The sequence below is a fragment of the Arvicanthis niloticus genome, chromosome 11 (assembly GCF_011762505.2).
Source record: "Arvicanthis niloticus isolate mArvNil1 chromosome 11, mArvNil1.pat.X, whole genome shotgun sequence".
NCBI lineage: Eukaryota > Metazoa > Chordata > Mammalia > Rodentia > Muridae > Arvicanthis > Arvicanthis niloticus.
The window spans coordinates 16,104,473-16,131,955 of record NC_047668.1 but is presented as its reverse complement, the minus strand read 5'-3'; the positions used below and the strand labels follow the sequence as shown (position 1 = coordinate 16,131,955).

At 34.1% G+C, this 27,483-nt stretch overlaps 1 protein-coding gene across 3 annotated transcripts in view; it reads left to right on the top strand.

Moving 5' to 3' along the window:
• Arhgap5 (Rho GTPase activating protein 5) overlaps window positions 1-27,483 on the top strand; it is a 65,298-nt gene that overhangs the window by 19,571 nt on the left and 18,244 nt on the right. For 2 of the 3 annotated variants that reach the window (XM_034514656.2, XM_034514657.2), the window contains exon 3: window positions 17,139-17,286. In XM_034514656.2, coding sequence (XP_034370547.1) covers window positions 17,139-17,286 — 148 coding nt within the window. The remainder of the gene's footprint in view (window positions 1-17,138; window positions 17,287-27,483) is intronic. The other variant, XM_076941874.1, reaches the window with a different exon arrangement.

Genomic DNA, 27,483 nt, shown 5'->3' with positions numbered 1-27,483 from the left:
TATTTGATGTCAGCATTTTTTTAACTCAACACTAGTGTTGAATTAGCTTCAAGTTATACTTTTACTCCTTCTATTTGATTAAAGTTACATTCTCAGCCATCTTCAGAAGTTCTTTTCAGAAATGTGTTATACTTCCATGTAATATTGCTTTGATTATTAGGGCCATGGTTTGTGTATTTGGAGTCTTAAAAAGATTTAAGAAATTATTTTATTGAAGTTTTTATGTTTATAAAGTTTGGAGTTATATAAGTGGTTCTAGATTATGATTTTCAAAAGATAAATATAGGTTATGCAACTTCAGACAAGAACAGGTACTATCAGTGTGGTATTCTATAGACCTAGGCTTCTCTGTTTTGAATCCAAGCTCAAATGCTCGATTCAACCTCTGCATGTTCATTTAGTAAAACAGAGCCATCATACTTAGCAGTGCTATGAGAGAAAAAAAAAGATTTATTTAGAACAGTATCTGGAATATGTTGTTTGTTGGAGAGGAATAATGTAGTTCAAATAAACATTTTTTTGTTTTAAGTGAGCATAGTGGGAAAGGATCACCATAGAGTACCATTCACAGAACTTAAAGAAAAGTATATCAGGCCAGGCAGTGGTGGCACACGCCTTTAATCCTAGCACTCGGAGGCAGAGGCAGGTGGATATCTGAGTTCGAGGCCAGCCTGGTCTACAGAGTGAGTTTCAGGACAGCCAAGGCTATACAGAGAAACGCTGTCTCGAAAAACGAGAGGGGGGGGGGGAGGGGTATATCAGACCAGTGGTTTTATTTTAGGTGTATTTTAAAGAAAAATTTAGATGGAGAAAATTTTCAGTTATTCAGAAGCATAAAACTGGTTACATAATAGAGATGATAATAGAAATTGTCCTAATTATTAGGTACTGAAATATTAATATTACATTTATAAGGGCTTTTACTGAACTGTAGAGTTAGTTTGAAGCTAAACAGAGCCATTGTACCATAGGATTACAAAATTATCTTCAGACTGTTTACAAGATGTATGTGAAACATAAATGAATTTGATATTTAGCTTTGAGTCTCTCCTTCAAGATAACTTTTACCTATGCAGATACTACAAAATGAGAAAGAGAATTGAGATATTAAACACACTTGGTTCTAAGCATTTTAAATAAGGAATACTCAAGGTGTTTGGAGTATGTTACTGCACTTCTGGTCCTCTAACCTCTACCTCCCAAAGTATTGAGGTTAAAGACGTATCTCCCTCTGCCTGGCTTGCTTTCACATGAGAGATTTAAGACCTGTTTGTGAGCAAAATACATTCAAAATGAAAATCTTAGCCTATTTGGGTTTAATACTACATATACAGAAGATGCCTTAATATTAAAAATTTGATATCTGTAGTTAACTCCATAGATTAAGTTAAAGAAGAAAAAGTATTATTATGGTAGTAGTACATAGAGGGAGAAAATGCTTGATAAAATTTCATTCATAGAGAGGCTACTAATTTAGGAGTAGATCAGAACTTTAACTTGGAAAAGTATGTGCTTTAGAATACAGCTAAGTCTTAGGTGTAGAAATAATGCCTTTAGAACCTCAAAAATCTTTATTAAAATGCCTTCTTAAAATAAGTACTATTGAACTTGTACAGGTTCAAGCCAGATGGGGTCCCAGCACCGAGAGGATGAAGTAGACAGGATTTTACTTTTAACCAAGAAACTATTTGCAGTTGATACATGTGTCACTAGATATGTCAGCCACACTCAAGGGCAGGCCCGATGCCCAGAAGTAGTTAGCTAATACAAAACAAACTCCATGATTCTTGTTTGTTTGCTTGAGCTTTCTGTCTGTCTTGCTGGTTTTGTTTTGTTTTTGGATTATTAATAAAGAGAGCACAGCAAATTGAGTAAGTAAGGAGGTGGAGAGGATGTGGGAAGAAATAAGAGAGGGAGAAACATCATAATATACTATCTGAAAAAAAAATTAATGAAAAAGTACTATTGTTACTGGTATGATGAATCTTAGTCTCAAGGGCAGAAGCTAGAGTTTTCAGATTCTTGTGCCTCTTAATAATGAACTTTACAGAGATACACGGATAAAGGAAAGCATATAGTTCACAGGGAAGTATGACATGACATATGCCACCTGACTTGGCACCCAGAGGACAAAAAGGAAAAAAAGACCAAGGTGACTTGTTATGGGTCATGATCTTGCTCCTCCCATCTTCCCATGTGTGCTTTTCAGAGCATGCTCCCATGATGGGTTGAACATCAAGTAGACTAAGAGCTGCCAGTCTTTCTACTGGTCTGCCATTTGCTTTTCATGCTAATTTTTTGAATTTCCTCCTCATTTTAGCAGCCTCTATTTTCACTTAATTTGTAAATTTCCTTTTTTAGGTACCTTTTAGTGTACATCAGTTAACCTCTTAACAGCTGGAGAAATTAGGATCTTGAAGGATGTATCTCTTGTTTTTTGTTTTGATTTTTGATGGAGCTGGGGATTGAATTTACTGCAGGACTTTATTTAACAAACAAAACATTTAAATTGTTTGAAAGTTTCTTTTTAAAAACTCCTTAGCCTGTTTTGGGGGAATACTTGTTGCTTAAAATTAGCAGTTGATAAAAAGGTATCAATTATTTAACCATTATTTGGAGTTCTTCTCTTAGAGGTTCTAAGAATCACCTTTGTGTGGAAAATATGTTTAGGAAAATGAGGAAGTGGTTTTGGTTTTTTTTCTATCAGTCTTTCAACTAACATCATTTTTAGTTTTTTTGTTTTGAATTGAGTCCTGTTTCTCTTGGCCAATTAACAGTTTAGTCAGAGGAATAGAGATACCCTACTGAACTTGTAGCTGCGCTTTTATCCCAAGAGCACGGAATTTTCTAAAGGATAAAAATTACAGTGTCAACTATGGGAAAGACTGATGCCATATTTATGACTGATAGCTGTGGCTTAACAGTATATTCTACTATGATTAATTGAATTCAGTATAAATGACCTTGTATTTTTCATAGTAAAAAAATTATATATAAACAGAAGAATTCCCTTAGTAATTATAGTTTATTTTGGAAGAGGATACTTATTTTATTCAATTAGGTTTTTACTGAATACTCAATATGACTACTGTTAGAAGCTAGTACAGGTGTAAGTAACTAATTCTTTGTCTGTTTCTCAAGGAATCAAGTCTAGTAAAATTCATTTTAAATTAATATTTTGAACAAGGTATAACAGAACTTTTGAATTTTCCTTATCTTTGTCTTACCCAGAAAACACTGGCTTTGGTTATTATTTCTATTACTTTCTTATTGATAGGCTAAAATGACCTTTTGAATTGTTAACTAGGTATATATGGGGTTTATAATTCTGTATAAAATTAAGTTTGGTTTATTGTCATTCATGATTGCATGCATGTGCCTATAAGCCCTAGCTATGTGGGAGGCTGAGGCAGGATATCCTGAACCTAGTAGTTTGAGAACATGTTGGGCGACATGAGCGAAATGCAATCTTATGATTGGTTTTTTTTTTTTTTTTTTAATAGCATTTCAATGTTGGTCACACCAATTTATGGTACTATATACGTTCAGATTATATAGTGTAGTTATTTCCCCTTATATTTTGCCATTTGTCATTTCTTGGGCTTGTTCTCTTCTATATTATATTTGACGGATTTATTACTTTTTAGACATAGATTGAAATACATAATTTTAACAGCATATTTTTAATTCATATTTTACTAAGACCTAAAAATAAGTTGCTTATTTGTGCATCAGATTAATTGTAATTGTTAAGACTATAATACTTTTTTCTAATAAATAGATGGACAGTTCCTATTGGAAGACAGGTAAATTTATAGCATTTCTTGTTTGTATACTGTTAACTTTAGTGTATTGTAAATGATCCTGCTTCATCGTGGAAAAACAGTAGATACATTTTTATGATTCTAGGTCTAATGTTTTCTTGATGGCTCAGCTGATATGAGGAGATTCTCAAGTAAACAGAAATTAGTCTTTTAAAATTTTTCTTTTAGAAATTATGCCTTTGAAAAAATAGAGCTGGGTGTAGTGGCATATGCCTATGATATCTCCACACTCCAGAGGCTGACACAGGAGAATCCTGAGTCAGCTTTGTCTGCATAGCATGACCTTGTTTCAAAACAGAACAAAACAGACTTTAGTAGAAAGAAAGTTTTTTTTTTTTTAATTTTTTTTTTTTAACTAAAAGTCATTTTTCAATGTCTTCAATCCTTAGCACAAAATACGTGGGTATAAAAAAAGTGATCTTGTGATTCTATTTAGTGCTACCCAACTATAAAAAGGAACACTTTTCATATTTTGTATAAAATAATTATTTTGAACTTTTAGAAATTATTTTTTAGCCTTTAAAACTCTGCAGAATGATTTAGATGTTTCTCCTGGAAAAAAAATGCATACAGAAAATTTAACTGGAGTTTTAATAGTTTCACTTACATTCTAAAGACCTGTGGATCCCAGCTTAAGAATTCTTATTATAAAATGTGAGAGAGGAAGAAGACACTCAAATTTTTCTTTACTTTTTTTTTTTTTAATTTTTTGTCTTCACTAACACATTGATTGGCAAACATTGGAGTTGATTTAAATATTAAAAAGTATTTGATAGGTAATAAAAAAAGAATGTCGGTGGTTTTAAGAATGAATTCTATCTATAATATAAAACTTAATTTCTTTTGAATGTTTTTATTTGGAAAATAAAAATCTACCAATATACTTATAGAATAAGATTTTGTGACAATACCCTGTCCAGGTTACTCTTAGTTTATATTTTATTATTTAAGTTGTTAATGGCATTAATAAAATAACATATCAGATGGATTGTAGATGTTGATGTCCTTTTTTAGGAAAACACTATTTTATAGAAGGAATTTTTCTGAATTAAGGCCAGAAACTATCTAACTTGTAGCTTCAAGAATCCTATCTACAGCTATTTTCTCTTCATTTCACTTACAGTTAGCCTGAAAAGTAACCAGTTCTTTTAGAAGGGACACATCCCTGTTTTTCAAAGCCTATTTGGACTCTCAGCCAGTACCCAGAACTTTTATATACATTTTTAAATGGAGTTAAATAAATTTTCATAGAGTCCAAACTTAACAAAAGACTTACACTATTGTGTTATTAGTTATTTCCTTCCCATGTAGTTGTTTTTTTTTTTTTTAATATTATGGCTAAATATTTTTTTCCACTATAAGCATTTTAAAGGTGGTATGGTTATCGTTTTTGTATGCACTACAGTAGTGTTTCTCATCTTGATTCATGCAAGACTTCTATTTGTTTATTTGTTTGTTTGTTTTTGAAATGGGACTCCCTATGTAGCCCCAAACTGAGTTCAAATGATCCTCTTGCCTTTGCCTTCTGCCTTTGCCTCCTGGGTGCTGGGATTACCATGGTACCTGGCTTCAAGACCTTTTTCTTTTTCTAAGTTAAAAATTTCAGACTTCTCAAGAATGTTTTCTGTACCCATTTATCAGACTTGATGCCTTACTTTTATTTCACCAACCTATACCAGTGGTTCTCAGTGTAATACTGCTCTTTAGGGACCATGTAACAGTGGTTGGCTGTCACTACTGGGTTGGAGTGTTGTTGCCCTAGCGTATGATAAATATAAGTCAAGAATGCTAGTAATATACTAAAATTCATTTCTCACAACTCTGGATTAATGCAGCCCAAAACAGCTCCAGTGCTGAAGTTTGAGAAACATTGGTACAACTGAATGTAGTCTTTAAGGAAGTTCCAGTGAAGTTCTAAGACGGCAGGTATATGTGGCATGTTTGTACCTGTTCAGTAAGAAAGGCAGGTTTTTCCTCATAGGTCATAGTGTTTGCTTCTCCTCATGATTGAGCAAGATTGTGTTTTTAGGAAAGTGCTGCTACAAATGCTGCTACAGACCAGAACTAAGTACTATTGCTAGTCGTCATACTCAGCTGCTCTTCAGTCTGCTATCAAATAGGATGCTTCTATTCCATTGTCACAGTCTTAGTTGAGGTTTTTATTATTTCTTACTTGTATTATTGCCATGTATTTTATTTTGTGATAATTGTAAATTTTCATGTCATTATAAGACATGACACAGAGGAGAGATCTCAGGTTCGTTATAATAGTATAACACCTTGTCAGACTATAGTACAATATCACAACCACTGCATTGGTATTAAGTTAGATGTCTGCTTTCTAATTCTCCAATTTCTGGGTTCTTTATGTGTGTATTTAATTGTGAAAAATTTCACATGCATAGGTCTATACAGTAAAAATGCAAAAACAGTTTTATAACCAACTGGCCTTTCTAGTGTTCTTTTATAACCACACTCTCATCCTTTTCTTCCTTCTCACCTTTTCCTCCTTCCTAACCTGCCTACACCTTCTATCCTGTTTTCTGTTTGTATACTTGTCACTTCAAGAACATATGAATGAGATCAAACAGTAGGTAACTTTCTAAGACTTTTTCATCCAGCTTAATTCCCATCAGATTTATTTAAATTGTTGTATTTTTCAATTATTCTCTCTTTATTGTTGAGTGTAGTATTCTACGGTATGAGTATATCCAGTTTTTAAATTGTTGAAGGGCATTGGGTTGGTTATGTTTTAAATATGGATGGTTTCTGTGAACAGTTGAATTTGGGTTTTTTTCTTAAATAATGAGTCTGTTTCTAGAATAGGACTATAATTGCTAGATCATATGATTCTTGTAAGGAAACTACCTTACTGTCTTCCTGAGTGGGTGTACCATATTAAATTTCCACTGGCAACGATGGTCTATCCAGTTTCTCCACATCATCACCAGTATTTACAGCGTAATTATTCTTTAACTGAGTTTCTCTGTTCCAGTCAGCATTAGTTCAGACTGCTCTATTACTCTGAGGGATTATGCTAAAATGGAAACACCTGTTCCCTTTTCCTACAACATATTTGTGGCATGTGTATAGAGTTCAAACTCCTCAGTTAGATACCTAAAATTGTTTGCAGGTAAACTCTGCTTTTCTACCCTTGTCATTCACTGGTATACAGTTTTAAATTATAAGAATATAAAAGTAGGTGCAAAATATAGTAATTGCATCAGTGCTGTTATGAAGATTAAGATTGTGCATATCATTTTAACAAATGTCTGATATACAATAAGCAGTAAATGACAATTTCTAAGTTCTTGTCCTTGTCCTTACAAATAGGCAGTCAGGTATTTATTTAGGGGCAAGAAGTCTTATAAACTATCTAGACCCTTAGATTTCTGAACTGTTTCTAACCTCCTGTCTTGTATATAAAGTTCTGCCTTTTGCCATTTTTACATTTAATGAACTACTTTGTACTGTTAAATAATTGGTAGTGAAGTATGGGTTTTTCTTTTTTCCATGACAGATTAGATATTTCTTGAGGAATTAAAATTCCTCAAATTTTCTGTTCTTCACAGTAATTTGGAACTCTACACACAGGAAAGTTTGTCATTTTAAAAAATATGCTGTTGTGTCCAAATACATTCATAATAAGGTTGGCCTGTAACCTTAACGAGTAACAATTTTTTGATATGATTTAGATGGGATCCTTAAAATTAGGAACAACCATTTAATAACACTCAAAGAATGTGTAATTAGGTAAATAAAATTGTTGGCAGGGGAAGGTATGGGAAAGAAGGCTCAACAGTTAAAAGTACTTGGTGCTGTTGGAGAAGACCTGGGTTTGTTTCTCAGCATGGCAGGTAATAACAGACTGTAACTAGTTTCAGGGAATCTACACCCTCTATTGGACTCCACATACAGTGGACATAATGCATGGACATAACATTCAGGGAAAACACTTATGCATATATAATAAAAATAAGTCTTAAAAAGAAAATTTCAAATGTCTGGTGAATAACCCGACAATACTTTATAGATTTATTAACAGAAACCTTGTGTAGTAAAGATCTTATGGATTACTGCTTATAGGTTTTTCTGTTAGTGTTTCGTAATATTCATTATGTGTTAGATTATTGTTCAATACATATATTAAAAAGAGAGAGAAAGGTTACTAGATTCTAAATAGTATTCTGAAAACGGTACTAACATGCTTCTGATTTCTTCACTAGGAAGAGTTAAAAGAGAAAGGCAAAACTAAGATTGACTCTTGGGATTTTGATTTGAGCAACTGGATGGTTTTATTCAGTAGCTACTTACTCTTACTTTTTATGTTGTGTTTGAAATATCTGTTAACATTCAAGTGGACATAGTGTCAAGATTGGATTTATGAACTCTGGTACTAAGAGAGAAGGCTTTAAAGAGGGATTAGATTATTCACTTAAGGGTATGAAACAGCTAGAGGAGAGAAGAGCTCGGGTAGAGTTATGTAGAAAAATAGTTGTAAGCAGGGGAATGGAAAAAGAATAGTGACCTTATGGAAGCCAAAGGGCAAGTTCTTAGGGTGAAAGTTTAAAAAAGAATGTTGATGAGATGCAGTGTTTTTTTGTGTAATATCATTTTAGTAGAATGGTAAGAGAAGCCATATATAAGTGAATTGAGAGAATAGAATGTATTTTAGAAGATTGGTGACAATTTTTGGGGGGTGTTGCATATGAACACGGTTTACAAGGTTTGTGTTGAATGAATAAAATGTATGTAGATAATAGTTTTATTATCTAATACCATAAAATATAACATTTATGAAAAACTAAAATTTATTAACACAATGCACATAAGCAGATTATGGAACCATTGACAGTATCTTACTGTACTTGAGTAAGTACTTTTTTCTTTAGTTTACATCAAAATAAAAAGTAGTACACAGTTCTCACTTATTCTTTACTATGGATACATACAACATATGATGCATCATCAACAGCAAGCTAAGTTGTAGAGGAGTTGACATTTGTAGAGCTAATCAGGAGCAGAGAACTAACTCCACAAAGTTCTTAGAGCTCTTTGCTTCCCAAGCTAGGATCATACCCTGAAAGAAGTACAGCTTGTCTAATGGTAGCCACCTATCATCTCCTTCCATTGCTTCTAAGACCAAGCCCAACACCAGAGTAATCGATAGTCAAATGGGAAGGATAAGAAATAGCACATTGTTAAATGCTACAACAGCAAAGATTAGAAGGTTATCTGTGCGAAGGTTTGGGAAACAACAGAGTAGTTCGATGTAAGAAATTGATGTGGTCTTATACCAGAATGCTACCAAGAACTGTGACATGTGACTGGCTAGGAACTCATCTTCAGTGTAAAAAATGAGAACTGGAATTAGGTGTTAAAAGAGGAAGACATGGTATAGAGCCTGGAGAAATACCGCTCTAGGACTCTAAGTATATATTAAAAGAGTAACCATTATAAATGCTATCCATGTTCTACGAGTCCTTCATATAATTGCCAACAGGATTATTTGAATGGAGAGTAGAGGTACAAATGCTCTAGAAGTCCAGACCTAGCAAACAGCAGCCTTAATGCCGGGAAAGGTTCTGAATACTACATTCAGAGGTACTATGAGTAAGACAAAAATATCTCAGTTCTGTTCAGGGAGGAATGATAGAGAATTCTGACAGTGCAAAACTGAAAGGTAGCCACAAAACAGAAAAATATATTGGAGTCATAGCCATAGTTCTTTGGTCCTTGCTAACAACTGCCTGAAGAAGGTAATAAAGAAATCAAGATTAGGGCTGGAGAGATGGCTCAGTGGTTAAGAGCACTGACTGTTCTTCCAGAAGTCCTGAGTTTAATTCTCAGCAACCACATGGGGGCTCACAACTATCTACAGTGGGGTCTGATTCCCTCTTCTGGTATGTCTGAAGAGAACATGGTGTGCTCATATACATAAAATAAATCTTAAAAAAAAAATCAAGATTAAAAACTCAAGGTTAGCAAATACCTCAGTGTTAGTTCTCAACAACTTGGTAACTGACACCATTTCCCAGAAAACTATTAGCCACAAATGACAAAGAAATCAAAACCGCTAATCTACATACCTTCAACCTAGGAATTCATGTGTGCCAAAGGCTTATTAGTCAATTGTCACTTTAACATCTCTCAACAGTTGTCATCCAGTGAAATTTCAACAGTAAGAAATAAAAGATTGAATACACTGTTGTTGCTTCTTTTTTGTCTATTGTCTAAAATTAAATTCTTGTGCATTGTCTTATCATGTTAGGCTTATATTATTTTTACTTAAAGATGTCTCTTTTGAGTAGAACAACATTTTAAGTCTATTTCTTCCCAGTATGCTTTAATGATTTTCAAATTGCTTCATATGTGGTTATGACTACCATTTTTCTTACTTCATTTGTAAAACATGTTGTGTTCCCCCCCCAAAAAAAAAACCCAAAAAACAAAACAAAAAAACCCTGAAAACTAACCAATGAAAACAAACAAAAATACCAAGCCAGCAGCCAGCAAGATGGCTTGGCAGGTAATGGTGCTTGCTACCAATCCTAGATGACTTAAGTATAAATATACTTAAATATAGGTACCATATTGGAACCTATATGGTAAAGAAAACTACCCCAGCAAATTGTCTTTTGACACCCACACGTGTGCTTTAGGATGAATGCACCCATCCAACTTAAACATACATGGGTGCTCATACACAGATGCTTTTAAAGAGCAAGTCTACCCATGCATATTAATAAAAGGCTTCCAACTTTTTTTAAAAGTTAGACCAGACCCTTAAATAATTTATTGTATGAATATGGGCATATATGGAGGTCAGAAGAATAGGGTACCAGGGATAAAACTCAGATTGTTAGTGCTAGCATTATAGGCTTACACTACCATGCTCAGCTTTTTATTTTAGTAGTAGGGATCAGTACTCCCTCATGTTGTGTGCCAGGTACTCTACCAACTGAACCACCTCCCTCGCTGTATGAGATGGTATTTTACTGGTTTTGATGTACATTTTCCTGATATTCAATGATACTAACATTTTTTTTCTTATATTTTTGGCTTTTGTATGGCTTTTTCAGATCATTTGCCTACTTTAGTTAGATTGTCTTTTTTAAAAAATAAGTTTGACTTCCTTTTACAAACTAGATATTAACCCTCTATGAGATATATTTTGCCATTGTAAAGGATGTCTCTTCTCTGTATTCATTGTTTCTTTTTCTATGTAAAGGCTTAAAAAATTAATGTAATCTTGTTTGTCATCTTTCACTTTTTTCTGTGCTTCTGTGCTTCTGTGGTTCTTCCTAGGGAAACCATTGCCTATACTGATGTCTTATTTCCCAGATACTTTTTTATACTGCTTGTGGTTTCGAGAGTTACTACATTTTTGTCTTTAATCTCTCTTAAACTGTTTTTTTTTTTTTTTTTTTTTTTTTTTTTTTTTTTTTTTACAGGTCAAAAGGTGGGGGTCAAGTTTCAGTTTCCTGAAAATATTAGAAGAGCTTGTCCCTTCTCCATTTTGTATTTGTTACACTTTGAGTGAAAATAGTGGCCATAGGATTGTGTGTTTATTTCTGGGATCTGTTCTATTCCATTGGCCTGTCTGTTTTATGCCATGGCCTTGTATATATTTCTCTGGTATGTATGTGGTTCTGTACTGTCTCTTCACATATTATTATGCTTCCAGCTTTGTTCTTTTGGATCAGGATTGCTTGGACTATTTGAGATGTTTGGTGCTTCCATATGAATTTTACAATATTTATCTAGTTCTGTGAAGGTCATTGGTATTTTGATGGAGGCTGCACTAAACATATAGACCCCTTTTTATATTGTGGACATTTAATAATTTTCCAACCCAGAACCCTGTAGAATCTTTACTTCTTTTTTGTATCCTCAGTTTCTTTTTCTTCTGAATTTAATAGTTTTTATTTTAGTCAGTTTTCATTTTTTTTGTTCAAAATTAATATTAGGTATTTTGTTTTATTATAGTTTTGTGATGGAATTGTTATCGTTTATCTTCAGAAATTTTATTAATGTTAGAGAAGCCATTGATTTTTTTTAAATTGCTTTACCTGAAAATTAGCAGTTATATTTTATTTGTCTTTAATATCTTGTGAGTGTGAATGCCATAGCACATATGTGTGAAGATCAAAGAACAGCTTTGCAGAGTTGGTCCCTGCCTTTTATCTTGTTGAGGCAGATTCTCTTGTTTCTGCTACTCTGGTACTCAGGCTATCTGGCCTGTGTGTTTCTTGCTGAGTCCTTCTGTCTCAACTACACATCTCAGTGTAAGTGCTCAGATTACAGATTCATGCTATTGAATACAGCTTTTTACCTGGCTTCCAGGGAGCCCACTCAGGAACCCACTGAGTCCTCTCCCCAGGCCTGTTTTTTATTTAATAACATAACTTTGGTTGCTTTAAAAAAAATGTTTTACTGAACAGTGTTTGTGCTTAGGTTTTTATACAAAAAAGTCCTATGATAAGTTCTTTTATTGATATTTTAAATATGTTTATAATTTTTAAGGAGATTGATTTATTGAATCAAGTTCTTTCGTCCAAGCTGCCTTTGAACTTGGATCATTTTTCTCACCTTAGCTGTCAAATGCTGGGATTTTATAGGCAAAAAGTCACCATGCTAAGCTGGCTGTAGAATTATACTAACCTTGCCCATGTATACTCTTGTCAGTGAATCTTCTGAAGACTTAGAGTGGGGATACAAAGGGAACAGCTAATGCAAAAGCATTGTTGACATGTTAAATAACAAAGAAGTCATGTAGCTGGAATGAATAAATAATGAAAATAGTGAAGAATGAAGTCAAAAGAAAATGTATATATGGATGTATAGGGATGGAATATATGTTATTACAAGGCTTGCAGGCAATTAGTTGGGGATCCAGCATTGTTCTGGTTGCTCTCTTGAGAATGGCTTAGCTGTATAGGGAATTGCAGTAGAAGCAGTCATTATAGTAATCCAAATACATGATATGATGGAAGCTTTGTAAACTCAAGGAGATAACTGTAAAGATGGTTTTTAAAAATCACATGTATTTCTATACATTTGCTTCGCAGCTAGAGGTGTAGGAGGAAAAGAAAGAAATCAAGGATTATGTTGAATTTTTATTTCTTTGGGAGACATGATCAAACCCCAGATATGGCACAGAGAGTAGCCCAAAGAATGCTTCCACCCAACTCCAGTTTTGTGAGCTAATGAGCTTAATTGGGTTTACTTACGGGAGCACCGAGGGGGTGGGGGTTACTTGTGTAAGCACAGACAGCTACACCACCAGAACCCCCTAAATCCCAGAAATGTTAGCTACTTATATATCCTGGAGGCCGGAGGAGCTGCTTTGGTTGATAAGTCCTTTGTAGGGCTGCCTTGTGGCCACTTCATAAGCCTACTCCTACAAGAGAATGTTAGTCGGCTGGGTGCTACAGAAGTCTTTTGTGGGTAATCAAAAATAGATAACCATGCCCAGAGGACAGAATTCCACAACAGATGACTTCAGTATTTTTAGCTCTAGCAACTTGAAATGATGGAATTGCCAATCGATGGAATGTATAGATACAGGTTATTTTATGGAAAACATCAGGAATTTTGGACATGTTAAAAAGTCTCTAAACTTTGGAATAAAGATATTTTATATTACTTTAAAGTTCAGGAGAAAGGTGAATTGCAGTGTGTGGATGGTATTACCAAGAGGGTGCGTTTACAATTACCAAGAGGGAGAAGACAATCAAGGATGAGTCAGTCATTCATACCATTGTTACAGAGCACACTGAAAAGAGTTCCTTCCGTGAAGCAAGATTGGAGTGGATGAGAAGTCGAGGAAGATGAGAACTGAAAACTAGCCATGGCAAAGCAGTAGTTGGTGCCTAGTATAAGATATGTAGAAGCATGCTAAAGGTGATAGGGACAAATTTGAGTGCATGTGAGTGGAAGGAAAGTTGGAGCCAGCTTGTATGGATGATGTCTGCATAAGAAAGTCTACCCAGTATCTTAGAGCATCAACTAATAACAAGAGAGACTTTTTTTTTTAAGAAAAAACATGAGCGTAAACTCTTCTATATAAAAAGCTACAGGCAGTTAATGGCTGATAGATAGATAGATAGATAGATAGATAGATAGATAGATAGATTAGATAAGATAGATAGATTAGATAGATAGATTAGAGATGATAGATACATACATACATAGATGATAGAGATAGACAGGTAGAAAAAAAGACTCAGAAGGTTGTTAGCAACATATTAATTTGTATATATATGCACATGTGTATAACAGTAATAAAGAAAAAAGGCCATGAATTTGAGAGTAGTGGGTGTGTTTCTAGAGAGGAAATGAGGTAGATGAAAGGGGGAATATAAATGTAGTACACATACATGATTTTTTTTAAAGTAATTGCTACCAAGCCCCATGTATTTGTGTATATGTAATAGGAGTGATGGTCCTTAATATTTTATTCTAGTGTTTTTGTCATAGTGAGTTTGCTTGTTCTTTCTTTCTTTCTTTCTTTCTTTCTTTCTTTCTTTCTTTCTTTCTTTCTTTCTTTTTTTGCTGCTGCCAAAAAATTAAGTCTCTTTACATTTCTTCATTACCTCATTCCTTATTTGATCTTTATCTAAAAGACAATGTCTAAGAGTTACAGATTTTCTTGCTTTAAGTTCTTTGAAAGATATATCTGATCTAAAGCTTTTTTCTTTTTTAAACAGTTTTTCTACATACCCTAGGTTGAGTTCATTTTGTGGCCCCAGACTGACTTTGAACTAGCATCAGTCCTGCCTCAGTCTTACACGTGCTAAGGTCACAGCTGTATACCCATATGCCCTTCCCCAAAGGACTTTTCAGCATGTAAACTTTTTTGTGGCATCATTGGGAAAGTTACTGATCACATAGGTTAACCTCCTCCCCTATAATGATTATTAGAGCAGACCTGTGTTAAAGTGTCCCTTTTAGAATTGGTTAAAAAGTCCCTCCTATAAGATTGCCTGTTTATTGTATTAGATTACTAGCACCAAATCTGTTTAAATTTCAGAATTAACTTTTGGCCCTGAAATACACTTTTGAGTTAGGTAATCTACCTTATTTTACTTCCACTTGTTTGTTTATTAATTTGCTTGTTTATTTATTAAGGTTTTTCAAGACAGGGTCTCTGGGTAACAGAGCCCTGGATGTCCTGGATTCACTATGTAGACCAGGCTGGCCTTGAAGTGATCCACCTGCCTATGCCTCCCGAGTGCTGGGATTAAAGGTGCACACCATCATATCTGGCCTGCTTCCTTTTTATTAACCACCAAATTTAGTGAAATCTTTAGGCATTCTAAGACAAAGTGAAGTCTTTTTTTTTTTTTTTTTTCCTTTCCCTGTCCTCAGTTGGGGGTATTTCAGTCATTTCAGAGCTTAAATTAATTTTGAAATGCCAATAATAAAAATAGTATTTCTTAAGAGTGAATTGGAACAATTAAGTCATAACTAGATAGTTGACTTTAAAAAATTATTTTAATTACATGTATGTGTGTGTCCCATGTCTATTCATGCATATAGGTATGTGCATATGAGTACAGGTAGGTCATTGTGGAGCCATCCAGCTTAGGTGCTGGGAACCAAACTCGAGTCCTCTGTAGGAGCAGTATACTCTTAACCACTGAGCCATCTGTCCAGTTACAGATGCTTTATTCTTTAAAAATAACTTTTTGATGTTACAGACTTAGAATTCTTCATTTCTTCTTTTCTATTCATGCTACTAGATTCTAGGCATTGATGTTGATTACAGGGTTTTTGGTTTTTTTTTTTTTTTTTTTTTGCAATTTGCATTATTTCTATAAACAGACAAAATCAGTTTTGCTTCAGATTTTATTTTCCATTTAAGTTCTAATACAGTTATTAGTTTGTAGCTTGAAAAGCACCTTACTTCTTCCAAGGAAAAAAAGAATATCGCCACTTTTACCTCTATCTACCTTTTAAGTTACAGTCTCTTCTACTTCCATGCACATAGCTGTTTTGGTGATGGTCATTTGGAGAATAAAATTATAGGCAAGTTAGATTTTGTACCAGAACACTCTAATGACCTGTTGTAAATAGTCTGTACTTAACAAGAGGTGTATATTCTTTCTTACCAGAAAGTTAGTGGCTGAGGATTTGCAAGTTAGATTTTTATGAGCTCTGGCAGTTTGCTGGGTGAAAGAACCTGAAATTGAAAGGACTAAAATAGCCAAGATATCCAGTCCAGAGACTAAAACAAGTTTCCTGTAGAAAGAATGGGGAAAATGAGAATTATTTGGGGGCATAAGGTATGATGATGGTATCTGTGCTTCCTCTCCTGCTACTTTTTCCACTTTTCTCCTATTTGTAAGTCAGCAACAGTACTAATGGATTAAATGAATAGGTCTGTAAGTGAAGGAGAGGGTGTGGTTATTAGTTTTGTCTGATTGTTTGGTTTGTTTTTTCAGGGAGAATAAAAAATTGTAGATAAAATTAGACCGAAAAAGTCTGGGGTGTCAAGTGCTCTAACTTTTATGTTTGAAAACTTCATTCTTCTATTCTTCAGAGATCCCTAGCTGGGTGTTTGCAACAGAATCATCTGCAGAGATAACATCTAATCCAGAAAGGTTAAGTTAGAATCCACTGAATAGTTGGATTTTAGACAGTGTTCAGTATGTTTTTGATATGTTCACTTCCTAGTGAAGAATCCATTTTCTTTCTGATACTAGGTTTTGAAATTTTTGTTTAATTATTTTCCTTTTCTGGAGATGTTTTGTATGTTTCTTAGACATTTAAATGTCTAGATGTTAAAATGTAAAGGTGATAGCAAAAAATGGGAAAGAAGGCTGGTGGTGACAATTAAAAGTTTATGGAGTCAGATAGCCTCATTTATAATCAATCAAGAATAATTTGTTCTTATAAATAAAAGTTAGACAAAACCACAATCTACCTCTAAAGCAAAATAGGATTCATAGACCATATAAAAAATGAGGAAGGACATTTGATATCTCTGTTAGTCTTTTGTGTTAACATTGAGAAATTACTTTTTTCCCAATCTCTTGCTATTTAATTTTTCTAGCCTCTAGACTTTCTTTTCAAAGAGACCATATTCTTGTAGTCAGCTCCCCCACCCACCCCTGTTCGTTTCTGTTTCCATTGTTCAATTTTTATCTAGCAGAATTTATTAGGGATATTACTAGGCCTTTGGGTTGGATGTAGCTTTCAAATACATGCTAAGCTTCTTTTGATCCAGAGTACTTATTTACATTGTTTGGTAATAATCTGGAGAAGATAAACATTAATAGTTTTAATTTTGAATATGTTTTCTTGTAGCAGAAAAAGAAAACTAAGACCTTCAACCCACCAACACGTAGAAATTGGGAAAGTAATTACTTTGGGATGCCCCTCCAGGATCTGGTTACAGCTGAGAAGCCTATACCACTATTTGTTGAAAAATGTGTGGAATTTATTGAAGACACAGGTAGGCTAGAAGAATGAATACATGAGATTTGGTCTATATTTTCATTTTCCTACAATAATAATTTGTTAAATATGATATGTTAAAACTGTATTTGAACCTTAGCATTCCCATTAGTGTCATCTTAGTCACTTTGAAGGTAGCTATCTCATACTTGAACTTTTCATTGTTACTCAGTAGTGATTTTGAAAATCTTTTCTCGAACATAATAAATAACCTTGTTGAAAGCTAAGGTGTTAAACTTACCTAATTCTGGAATTTATAATAACTTCATCATATTAAGAGAGTGCTACTGAGATTTGAGTCAGTAATTAAAATACATTTAATATTTTAAACTTGATACTATTTATGTTACTTATTCCTCACATGGATAATTTTCTTTAAAAGTTAAAGCCATAATTATACATTTATAAATAGCAGTTCATTCTGTGTGGTGTTATTATTTATTCAGCAGTTATCACTTGATACTATTTTATATTGTTCAAATTATGTTTATAAGGAATGAATAGATACCTCACAATTTTTTTTAAAAAGTTTGCATTTATGTTTGTTTTGTTGCAATATAATAAACATAAAAACTGAGAGTGGAGCTAGTAAGAGTTGGAGAATAGATTTGAAAAGTTATACTTGAGTGTATTTTATTTATTGTTTTTGAGACAGAGTCTCACTTCGTAGTTACGAAACATTCTGTATAAACCAGTCTATCTTAACATTCACAGAGATCCTCCTGTCTCTACCTACCTCCTGAGTTCTGGGATTAAAGGTATTTGCCAACATGCCTGGCTATTGAGCATATTTTAAATGAACTCAAGTTAACCATGAGCCAGAGTGATTAGATAAACTGTAGTTATAAAAAGTTTAAAAACAAGCTCCATCAGTTTTAGCCTTATTTACTTGTAACACTTTTGGATATGTATAAGCATTGTTTTGTGGTGGTTGTTTTGTTCCTTTTTGGTTTTGAAAAACTACTATAGCCATGTCTTACCTAAATATTCATGCTCAGTTTTGCTCATTTTTATCCTTTAGACCTGTTACCAGCTTACTTCTGTACATACTGGTTTGTGTGTTTGAGGAGGAATGACTTATGGATTTAGTAAGGGGTACAATATGGCAAAAGACTTGTTATTTGCCAGCATAATTTTTAATATATATACATATATATGTATATAAAATATGGAGTCTATATTTGATCTGCATTTAATTTTTCTTTCACCAAGCACTTAAGTGAGTTTTAGAGAAATTTTTTATTTGCCTTTAAGACAGGAAAAACAAATGCAAAGATTTTTCTAATATTAGCTCTCTGCTTTGGAGTTAATGATTTCTCATTTTCTGTAGTAATATATTTAGGCCTTGTGAATATGACAATTTTTGTTGTTTTTGTTTGGGGGAGGAATTCCGTGTATCCTACTCTGACCTTGAACTCTTAATACACGTACTTTTAGTTACTTTGGGTCAGTTCACTAGCGAGTAGGAAAAACTATAACTAGATTCTTCATATCCTCCATCCATATGAGACTCCAGGTTTTCATATGCTGTTTAATTTCTTTAAGATAAATGGAGGAACTTGCATTAGGGCCATGTAAATGAGGATATTCTATATGAAGGAGATCACGTATCTGCAGAGTTCAGTTTTGATAAAAAGCCTTCAGTCTGGCTAGATATTAATTTTATGACAAAGTTTTTTTTACATCTTTAGAAATTATTGTAACTTTTTTTTTTTTTTTTACTCAGTTTCAAGTATTGGTTGGTTGGTTTTCAAGTAAGCTAACCTTGACTTTCTAAGATAGATACCACTGGTTCTTAATGTTTTTTAATTTTTTATATATTGCTGGATTAAATTTGCTAAAATATTAAAGATTCAGATTACTGTTTAGTCTGATACATAGTAGGAATTATTTACTGTAGCAAGGAGTCATTCAGCTAACTATGTATTCAAAGATATTTTCAGAATAACTTTCAATTTCTGGCTATAGGAACTTGTCATACATGCAGAATATTCTTATAGTTTGTAGAGAATTTTCCAAACATGTATGAGGCTCTTGACTGTGGATCTCCATTTCTGGTGCTGTGCCCCACAGACTAGACATCAGTCTTTCTGACCTCTTATCTGTGTCTGCTAGATTGTCACAGCTCTTAGGTTTCCACCTCCTTTCACTGTCTCTGAAGACTATCTAGGCACTAAATTGGGACATTCAGATAGTTTATCTCACTTACTTTCCCTGTGGATAAACAGTTTTGAGCTGGAGATTTAGTGCTTCTTTTAAAATATTGAGGTTCCCCCCACCACCACTTTTTAATTGTTTGCTGTGGGAGGTTAATTTTCATGCAGTTAATCCTTTGTGGTAATATCCATATTAATACAAATAGAATCACAGTAAAACATGTTAAATGGTTTCAAAATGGTTTGTTTGCTGCATCTGTGTGCTTGTGGAATGTCCAAATAAAAGACCAGGATTCTGTTGGATACATAGCTACAGAGCTTAGGAAAGTGTTTTGGTTTTTAGATGCTATTTTGGTAATTGTCAGTGTATACATATTAATGTAAACTTTATGTTAGTAGGATTCAGGATCAACATTTAGAGTGAGAAGAAAAGTTCAAAATGTTGACAGACTAAGCAAAAGAAAGGCTCTAAAACTAGAGAAGAAAATAAGGAATCATAATTATCAGCATCAAATAACTTAACTTTTTTTTACAGTATATTAAGGTAAAATTTATGAATTTAAAACTAACCATATTGAAATATACAACCCAATAATGCGTATTGCATTTAGTATTGTAGGCCATTCTTCATTTTGTTCCAGAACACTTAAAACGCTAAAGAAAACCTTAAGCTTATAAGAGTACCCCACTTTCTCCAGCTTACCAATCTGCTTTCTGTCCCAATGGATTCGTTTATTTATCCTGGATATATTATTTAAGTTTAGGCATATAATATATGAAGATTTTGTTTAATTTCTTTAACTTAACTTTTTTTTTTTTTTTGATTCAACTGTGTTGTAGCATGTATCAGTGAGATTGCCAGATTTTGTCTCCATTATTATTTGGTAGACACATTCAGGTTGCTTCTGCCTCTTGGCTATAGTGAATGGTTGTACTGTAAACATTCATGTAGAAGGATTTGTTCAAGTGTTTTCTATTATTTCAGTATGTTCCTAGAAGAGTGGAATTGCTGTGTCATTTAGTAACTAATTTTTTTAATGGTACCGTCAGACTGTTTTCCATAGTGGATACTGTTCTGCCTCTTACTAACGATGTTAGTACTAAAAGGTCAACACTGTTTACATCATTGCTAACTAGCACTTCTCTTCTGTATGCTTTTCTGTCTTCATTATCACTAGTATATTTCTTTTAATATGGATTACATTTTACCTAGATTATTTTGATAGTATTGCCATAAACAGTATTGTTTTTCTTCAATTCATGAATGCTTGGTTTTGTTTTTTGGTTTTTTAACTAAATTTTTTTCATTTATTAACTACTCCTGGATTTTTAGTGAAATACTGCCATATACAGTATTTTGATTCTGTATTTTGATCCTATAATTTGGCTGAATTATTTTATTAGCTCTGTTAGTTTTTTGTATGTATTCTAATAGGTACAGTTTTACTTCTTTATATTTTATATTGGCTTTCTTTCTTTTTATTGAATTTCTAATGCACTGGTGAATCTGAGTGAAAACAGTACCATTGTTGTATTTCTTACCTGAGGGATGTTGCAGCCAGCTCAGCTCTACCTGGCTTGAGACAAAAGACTTAACAATGCCTGAATAGTTACTATGTTGGGGCCTGCTCCTCTCTGCCTGGCTTGGCCTGGCTCCAAACTGCCGCTCAGGTCTTCAGGTCAGGGTCTAGAGAGAGAGAGTGGGGATAAGGGGAAGAGACACAAGGAATGGAGACAAGACAGAGGTTCTAATCAAGTCTCTTTTATTGAAGGGAAATCTGGGGTATTTATACACTTTTGCCACGCCCCTTGTAGGCGCGTGGATATGACGTAAGTCTTGGAGGCGTGGCTAGCATGTGGATAGCTGCTTTCTAACTGCTTTCTGCTAAAGGTCGGCTCCCAACAGAGGGATAGACAGTTTTTGTCATCATTGAGATGTCACTGTGGTTTTCTCAAATACTACTTACCCTGTTGAGGAAACTATTCTTCTGTGTTAGTTTTCTGCCATAAGACTTTTAGAAATTGCCTAAAATAAAACTGCAGTTATTTTGTCAAATCTGATGGCTGGGATTCTGAAATTACAGCATTAGCAGGATTAATGTTCTGTCTGAAAATCTATGTAGAATTCTCCTTTGATCTTGACTTATCTTCCTCATCTTACAGGTGTTTCACTTCAGTCTTTGTCTTTAGCATTCTCACTGGGCATTTGTTTTCTCTTTTTATTTATTTTAAAAGTAATTGTTTTTATTTATTTTGTGTGTCGGGGGCATATGCTCATAAGAAAGTCAGAAGGTGAGTTGGGAAGTCAGTCCTCTCCGTCCACCATGTGCCTGGGATGGAATACTCAGGCTTGACCTGAAGCGTCTTTAGCCACTGAACCATCTCACTGCTCCATTTTCTCTTTTTTATGTTGGTATGAGTCACCCAACTTTAACCAATATGTATGACCTTATCTTGATTGATTATATGCAATAATCAGAGTCATCTTTTCAGGTTTATGGGGTAGCCTTATATTACTTTTCTATTGTTGTAATTTCCCCCTGCCTCTACCCCTTCCCACCCTCCACCACCCCCCCCCCCAAAAAAAAAAAAAAAAAAACCTTCAGGAACACAGATTTTACTTTATGGTTACAAAGGGATAGATTTCTCATGGCAGAGATGGCATGACATAGTGGCAAGGTAGCTTTTATGTCTTTTTTTTTTTTTTTTCCCCATTTTGGAACTCTGAAAAACATAACAAGAATTACCAGGATCCATTCATGGATCTTCCATTATTGGTTTTGGTATGCTTCTTTTACACTTCTTTAAAATCGTTTCTTACCTATGTTTATGTTTTCATGCTTTTGTTTGTCTTATTTTGCATTTGTTTTGTATGTTTGTAGAATGTTTCTAAATTTATCTAATTTGTGATGAAATTCTAACTATTTTTTATTGGCATTTTTTTGTAGTGCTGAAATAGTTTTAATATATCACATATCACATAATGACAGTTATTAAAGAACTATTTCAATTGCTTTTAAAATTCTATTTTTTAAATAACTCCAACTCACTATTGGATAATTATCAGACAAAAGTTGTAGTTACTGTCACTTGAATTTAATAGTGCAGGTGCTGGGGCTAAAAGGATGACAGCTTAGCAGTCATGAGCACTGGCTGCTCTTCCAGAAGAATTCTCAGCACCTACATGAGAGCTCATGTCTGTAATTCTAGTCCCTGGAGACCCAGTACTCTGAGGGTACCAGTCATGCATATGATACACAGAAATACATGTAAGCAGAACACCCATATGCATAAAAATAAATTAATTGAATTAAGAAAGGAGTGAGCCACTAAAAACAATGTGGGTATTTCTTTTCTAACACAGGAATTGTAAATTAGCCCTGGAAATGGTTTGTTTGTTTTTCCAGATTATTTCTATACTTTTGTCCAGCAGTGAAGTCCTTTAGGCCTCCTGTCATATTTTACCTTTTATGGTTTTCTAGCTTTGGACCATCTTATTTTTATGTTACTAACAACAGTCTTACTGAAATATCTGATCATTTAACTGGTTAAAAAAGCTAAACCTTTTGGTTTTTGTACTAGAATGTATTTGCCACAAGAGTAGTGGTCCTTAGTTCCTAAAACTACATAATTAACTTTTTATGTTTATAACCAAATCTTTACCCCTGTGATATTACACACAGATTTTATTTTTAATTTCTATGTTTGGAGAACTGGAGAGATGTCTCGTTAAGAGCATGTGATGCTCATGCAGAGGACAAGTTCCTAAGGCTCATGTTAGCTCCAGGGGATCCAGTGCTGCCTTTCTTGCTTCTGTAGGCACCTTTACATATGTGCACATACCACTATACAGTTACACATATATACTATATAATTGAAATTAAAAATCTTTTTTTAAAAGACTATTTTCTAAACTAGAATTGGAATTACTGTTTCCCCCGCCCCCCCCCCCACACACACACACACACAAATTAAAGAGGGCCGGCCACACATGGTAGCATAAACCTTTAATCCCAGCAGCTGGGAAGCAGAGGCACGTGGACCTCTATAAGTTTGAGGCTAGCCTTCATAGTGAATTCCAGGCCAGCCAAGGACTAAGTAGCGAGACACTTGTCTCAAAATACTAAGTAAACAGATAAATAAAAAGAGGAGACAGTCTTAATTATTTCTTGAGGCAAGATTTTATTATGTATCCATGGCTATCCTAGAACTCAACTCTGTAGCCCAGGCAAGCCTCAAACTCAAAAGAACTCTTTCTCCCAAGTGTAGGGATTTAAGTGTGTGCCACTGAGTCTGGCAGTAATTTTGTTTTTAGTGACAAAATGTCTACAGGAAAAGGAGTATTGCCCAAGCCTGATGAAACATTTTATACTTTATCCTTTTTAACCTCCCCCAAAGTTATTAATAGAGTCCGTTTTACTTAATGCGTACTGTTTGCATAAACCTTTATTGTGATATGAAATAAATCAAAATATATGTATAATTACATTGATTTTATAGAGGAAAAAAACCCAAGAGCTTAAGTAACTTGTCTTAAGATTCTAGTCTAGACTCATAACTGTTAATTGTTTACAAGTGATTTTGATAATTAGAAGTTTCTAGGAAAATAACAATAGAAAATACCAATTAATCCATGAAGAATAGGCTAAAAATCACCTGTGATTTCATAACAGATAAGTTTTCTGTGTGTTTTCTGCTATATAATGTGCATGTAAACATACATAACTTTTCCAAAAAGGAAAAGTAAACTTACTGTTCTGTAGTATTTGACATACCTAAGCAATTTTTAATGTGACATAACAGTGATCTTTGGAGTTGCTTTTTATAGTTTATCCTATCACATTCTAATATAATGATAATTTTAGTTTTAATAACCTCCTAATTCTGAGTGTTAGTCTTTAAATGCTTAGTATTTTTGGTAGTTGTCATTTTTATGTCAAATGTATATAAAAATGCTATCTGGGCCTCAATGATAGAAACCTTGTAGAGAGAAGAAACCATTCACCTGCATCATTTGAAGACATTTCAAGAGGATATCTGTTACTCATTGAATAGGACAGACTAATGATTTTAGCCTGGTTATCATGTAACTAAGAAATTTATTTTACTGTCTTACTTATGTCTTGTTATTTTTAAAAATATTTAAATTTTTAAAAAATTTTACTTATTTTTATACAGTGTATTTTGATCATATCCATCTACTCTTTACCTCCCTCCAAACTCCCATTAGTGACCCCTACCCTGTCTTTCAACTTTTCATGTTTTTTTTTATTGTTATTAAATAACTACCTAAGTCCAGTTAGTGCTTTCCGTATTGACGTGGTTTTGGAGCCAAATGCTGGGACATGGGTACCCAACCAGAGCAAATCCACAAATCAGAGAGTCCTCTCATTTGCCAGTAGCTATGCAGCTGGATGTGGGACTTTGGAGTCAGACATACACACAGCATAATACACCTTCCTTCATGCTGGAATTTTGATTGTTTTGCTCATACACAGTAACTACATCTACAGTGTGTTGATGTATTCAGCAACCATGTCCAGGAGTCAGCTTTTCATAGTTCCTCAGCCCCCCTCCCCATCTACTGGCTCTTAAATTCTTTCTTCCTCTTCTACTGTGCTGTTTTCTGAGCCTTGGGTAAGGGAGGTTGGTATGGACGAGCACTTGGTTTCTTGTACTCAGCATTTGACTAGCTATGAGTGTCTGTATTAACAAATATGGGCTGCATAAAGAAGCTTCTCTGACCAAAGTTGAGAGAAACCTAGATCTCTTCCTTGGGTCCAAGACTTCTGCCACCACAAGTTGTGGAACTCCTGGCCATAGGTTGTTTTGTTTTTAATATGAAATGAAAATAATGTATATAATATATGCTTTGTGAAAGATTTAATTATTATATGTTATGGAAATAACAAGTGTTGGAAAGCCATTGTTACTTTTAATGGGCATCAGTTAAAATGGCTTTCAAAATATTTTCAAAGAGTAGGGATACATCTTACTTAGTTCAGTAGAGTAAAAAAGAAAATTGCTTGTACCCCTGGCCTTGTGGCATTAAAAGGAGAAGCTTGTATTTGATAAACTGGGAAAGCACTGCCTTTGTGTCTTACTCATGTAAGGTTTTCTTTCCCCCAGAAATGTCACATTCTTCCATTAATAATTAACTTCTTCAGTATCAGCTATTAGTATATGAGAAATCTCAGAGTGAAATTTCATTACTAATACCATTAAAAATAGGGCAGACATTTACTTCAGTCATTGTTCTGACACACAGAATAGCTAGCCTTGAACTATGTACTATGTTATATCCAGGAAAATATATTTTATATCTTGTATCACATGAAAGTTTTACATGACACATTAGTAGGCATTTGATTAAGAAACATTAAATCCTGTTTTAAGTAAAAACATTTCTACACATTTATTTCTTTTGCCTTTACTAAAGTACATTCTCATAGCTTCAGTCATTTATAGTTGTTATCTTTATGATGCCATTTCTGTATATCTGATTGATACTTGTGTTTGTGCCAGGGCCATTCCATTTATAGAATTCCTTTCCAGATCTTTCTTTTTGTATTTTAATATGTTAATATTTTCTGAACTGCCTATTGAACATTTCTAGTTAAAATGAGATGACTTGTACTTGGCAAAATTAAAATGTAATTCATCCATCTTCCTCCAAAACACCTTCTGATTTTGCTTGTTTGTAACAATAGTAGTTGCATTTTCCCAGTTGTCCAAATTGAGATCTCTTTTTAATCTGACTTAAAAAGAAAATACTGGGTCACATAAGGCCATTTTCATAAATGGACAACACATCCTTCAGCAATTTTACCTCATTTCCCGCCTCCCCTTTTCTTTCTTGCCCCTCTCTTGATCTGACTTTTTCTCCATTGTGCCCATACTGTTAATAGGAAATCCTGTTTTTAAGCAACTTTTGTCTTATATCAGTTTTTTATATATCACATTGAAATCTATTACTTCACATTTGTATTATTTGTTATCTAGTTGTTTCTTTATTCTGACTCTTAAAATATTGTGTATGGGCCCCAAATGTGATTCCAGCACTTGGGAGGGCAGAACGGGTGAGTTTGAGGCCAGCCTGGTCTTCATAATTAGTTCAGGCCAACCAAGGCTACATAGTGAGACTGTGTCTCCAAAAAAAAAAAAAAAAACAAACAAACAAAAAAAATGTGTTTGCACATAATACTGAAATGCTATAGCCTAGTACTTGATGCTTTCCTTTTACTGTGTGTATATGTATATATTCATACGTAATTTTCAGTCTTTATGTTGAGCAGACAAGAGAAAATGTTTTCCGAGTCAGGATAATTTGCCATTCCAATTCTCTGCAGATTTCATTTTTCTTTTTGACTGGATACCCTTGTATATATGTGTGTACCACAGTTTCTATATTTGTTCATCTAATGATAGATGTCTAAGCTGGTTCCATTTCCTCACTCTTATAAGTAATGCAGCAACATTCGGGGATGTGTGATATTTCTATAGCGTGTTAGTAACCTGTTGAGTATATAAGCAAGAGTAGTGTAGAGACATCATAGTTAGTTTTTTGAGAAACCTTCATACTGGTATCCATAGTAGCTACTACACAAGTTGCATTCTCACCAGCAGTATACAGGGCTTTTCTCTACACCCACGTCAGCCATCCAACATGGGTGCTAAGTCTGAACTCGGGTTTTGTGCAAGAACTTTAATAGCTAAGCCATCTCTCCAGACTCCCCATGTCTTGGAGGATAAGGGAGAGACTGGGCCAAGGCTAGCCTCAAACTCACTCTGTAGCTGAAGATGACACTGACTGTCTAATCCTCTTGCATGTACCCCTGAGTACTGGGATTATACGTGTGCCACCCTACCCCACGTATGTAGTACTAAGGAATCAAATCCAGGGTTTTATGCATGCATGATAGGCAGTCTACCAACTGAACAACATATTCAGCCTGTAGTTTCTATTCTGGTTAGGTTAAGATAGATTCTCGGAGCAGTTTTAATTTGTATTTTTATGGTATTTTAAGATGCTGTACACT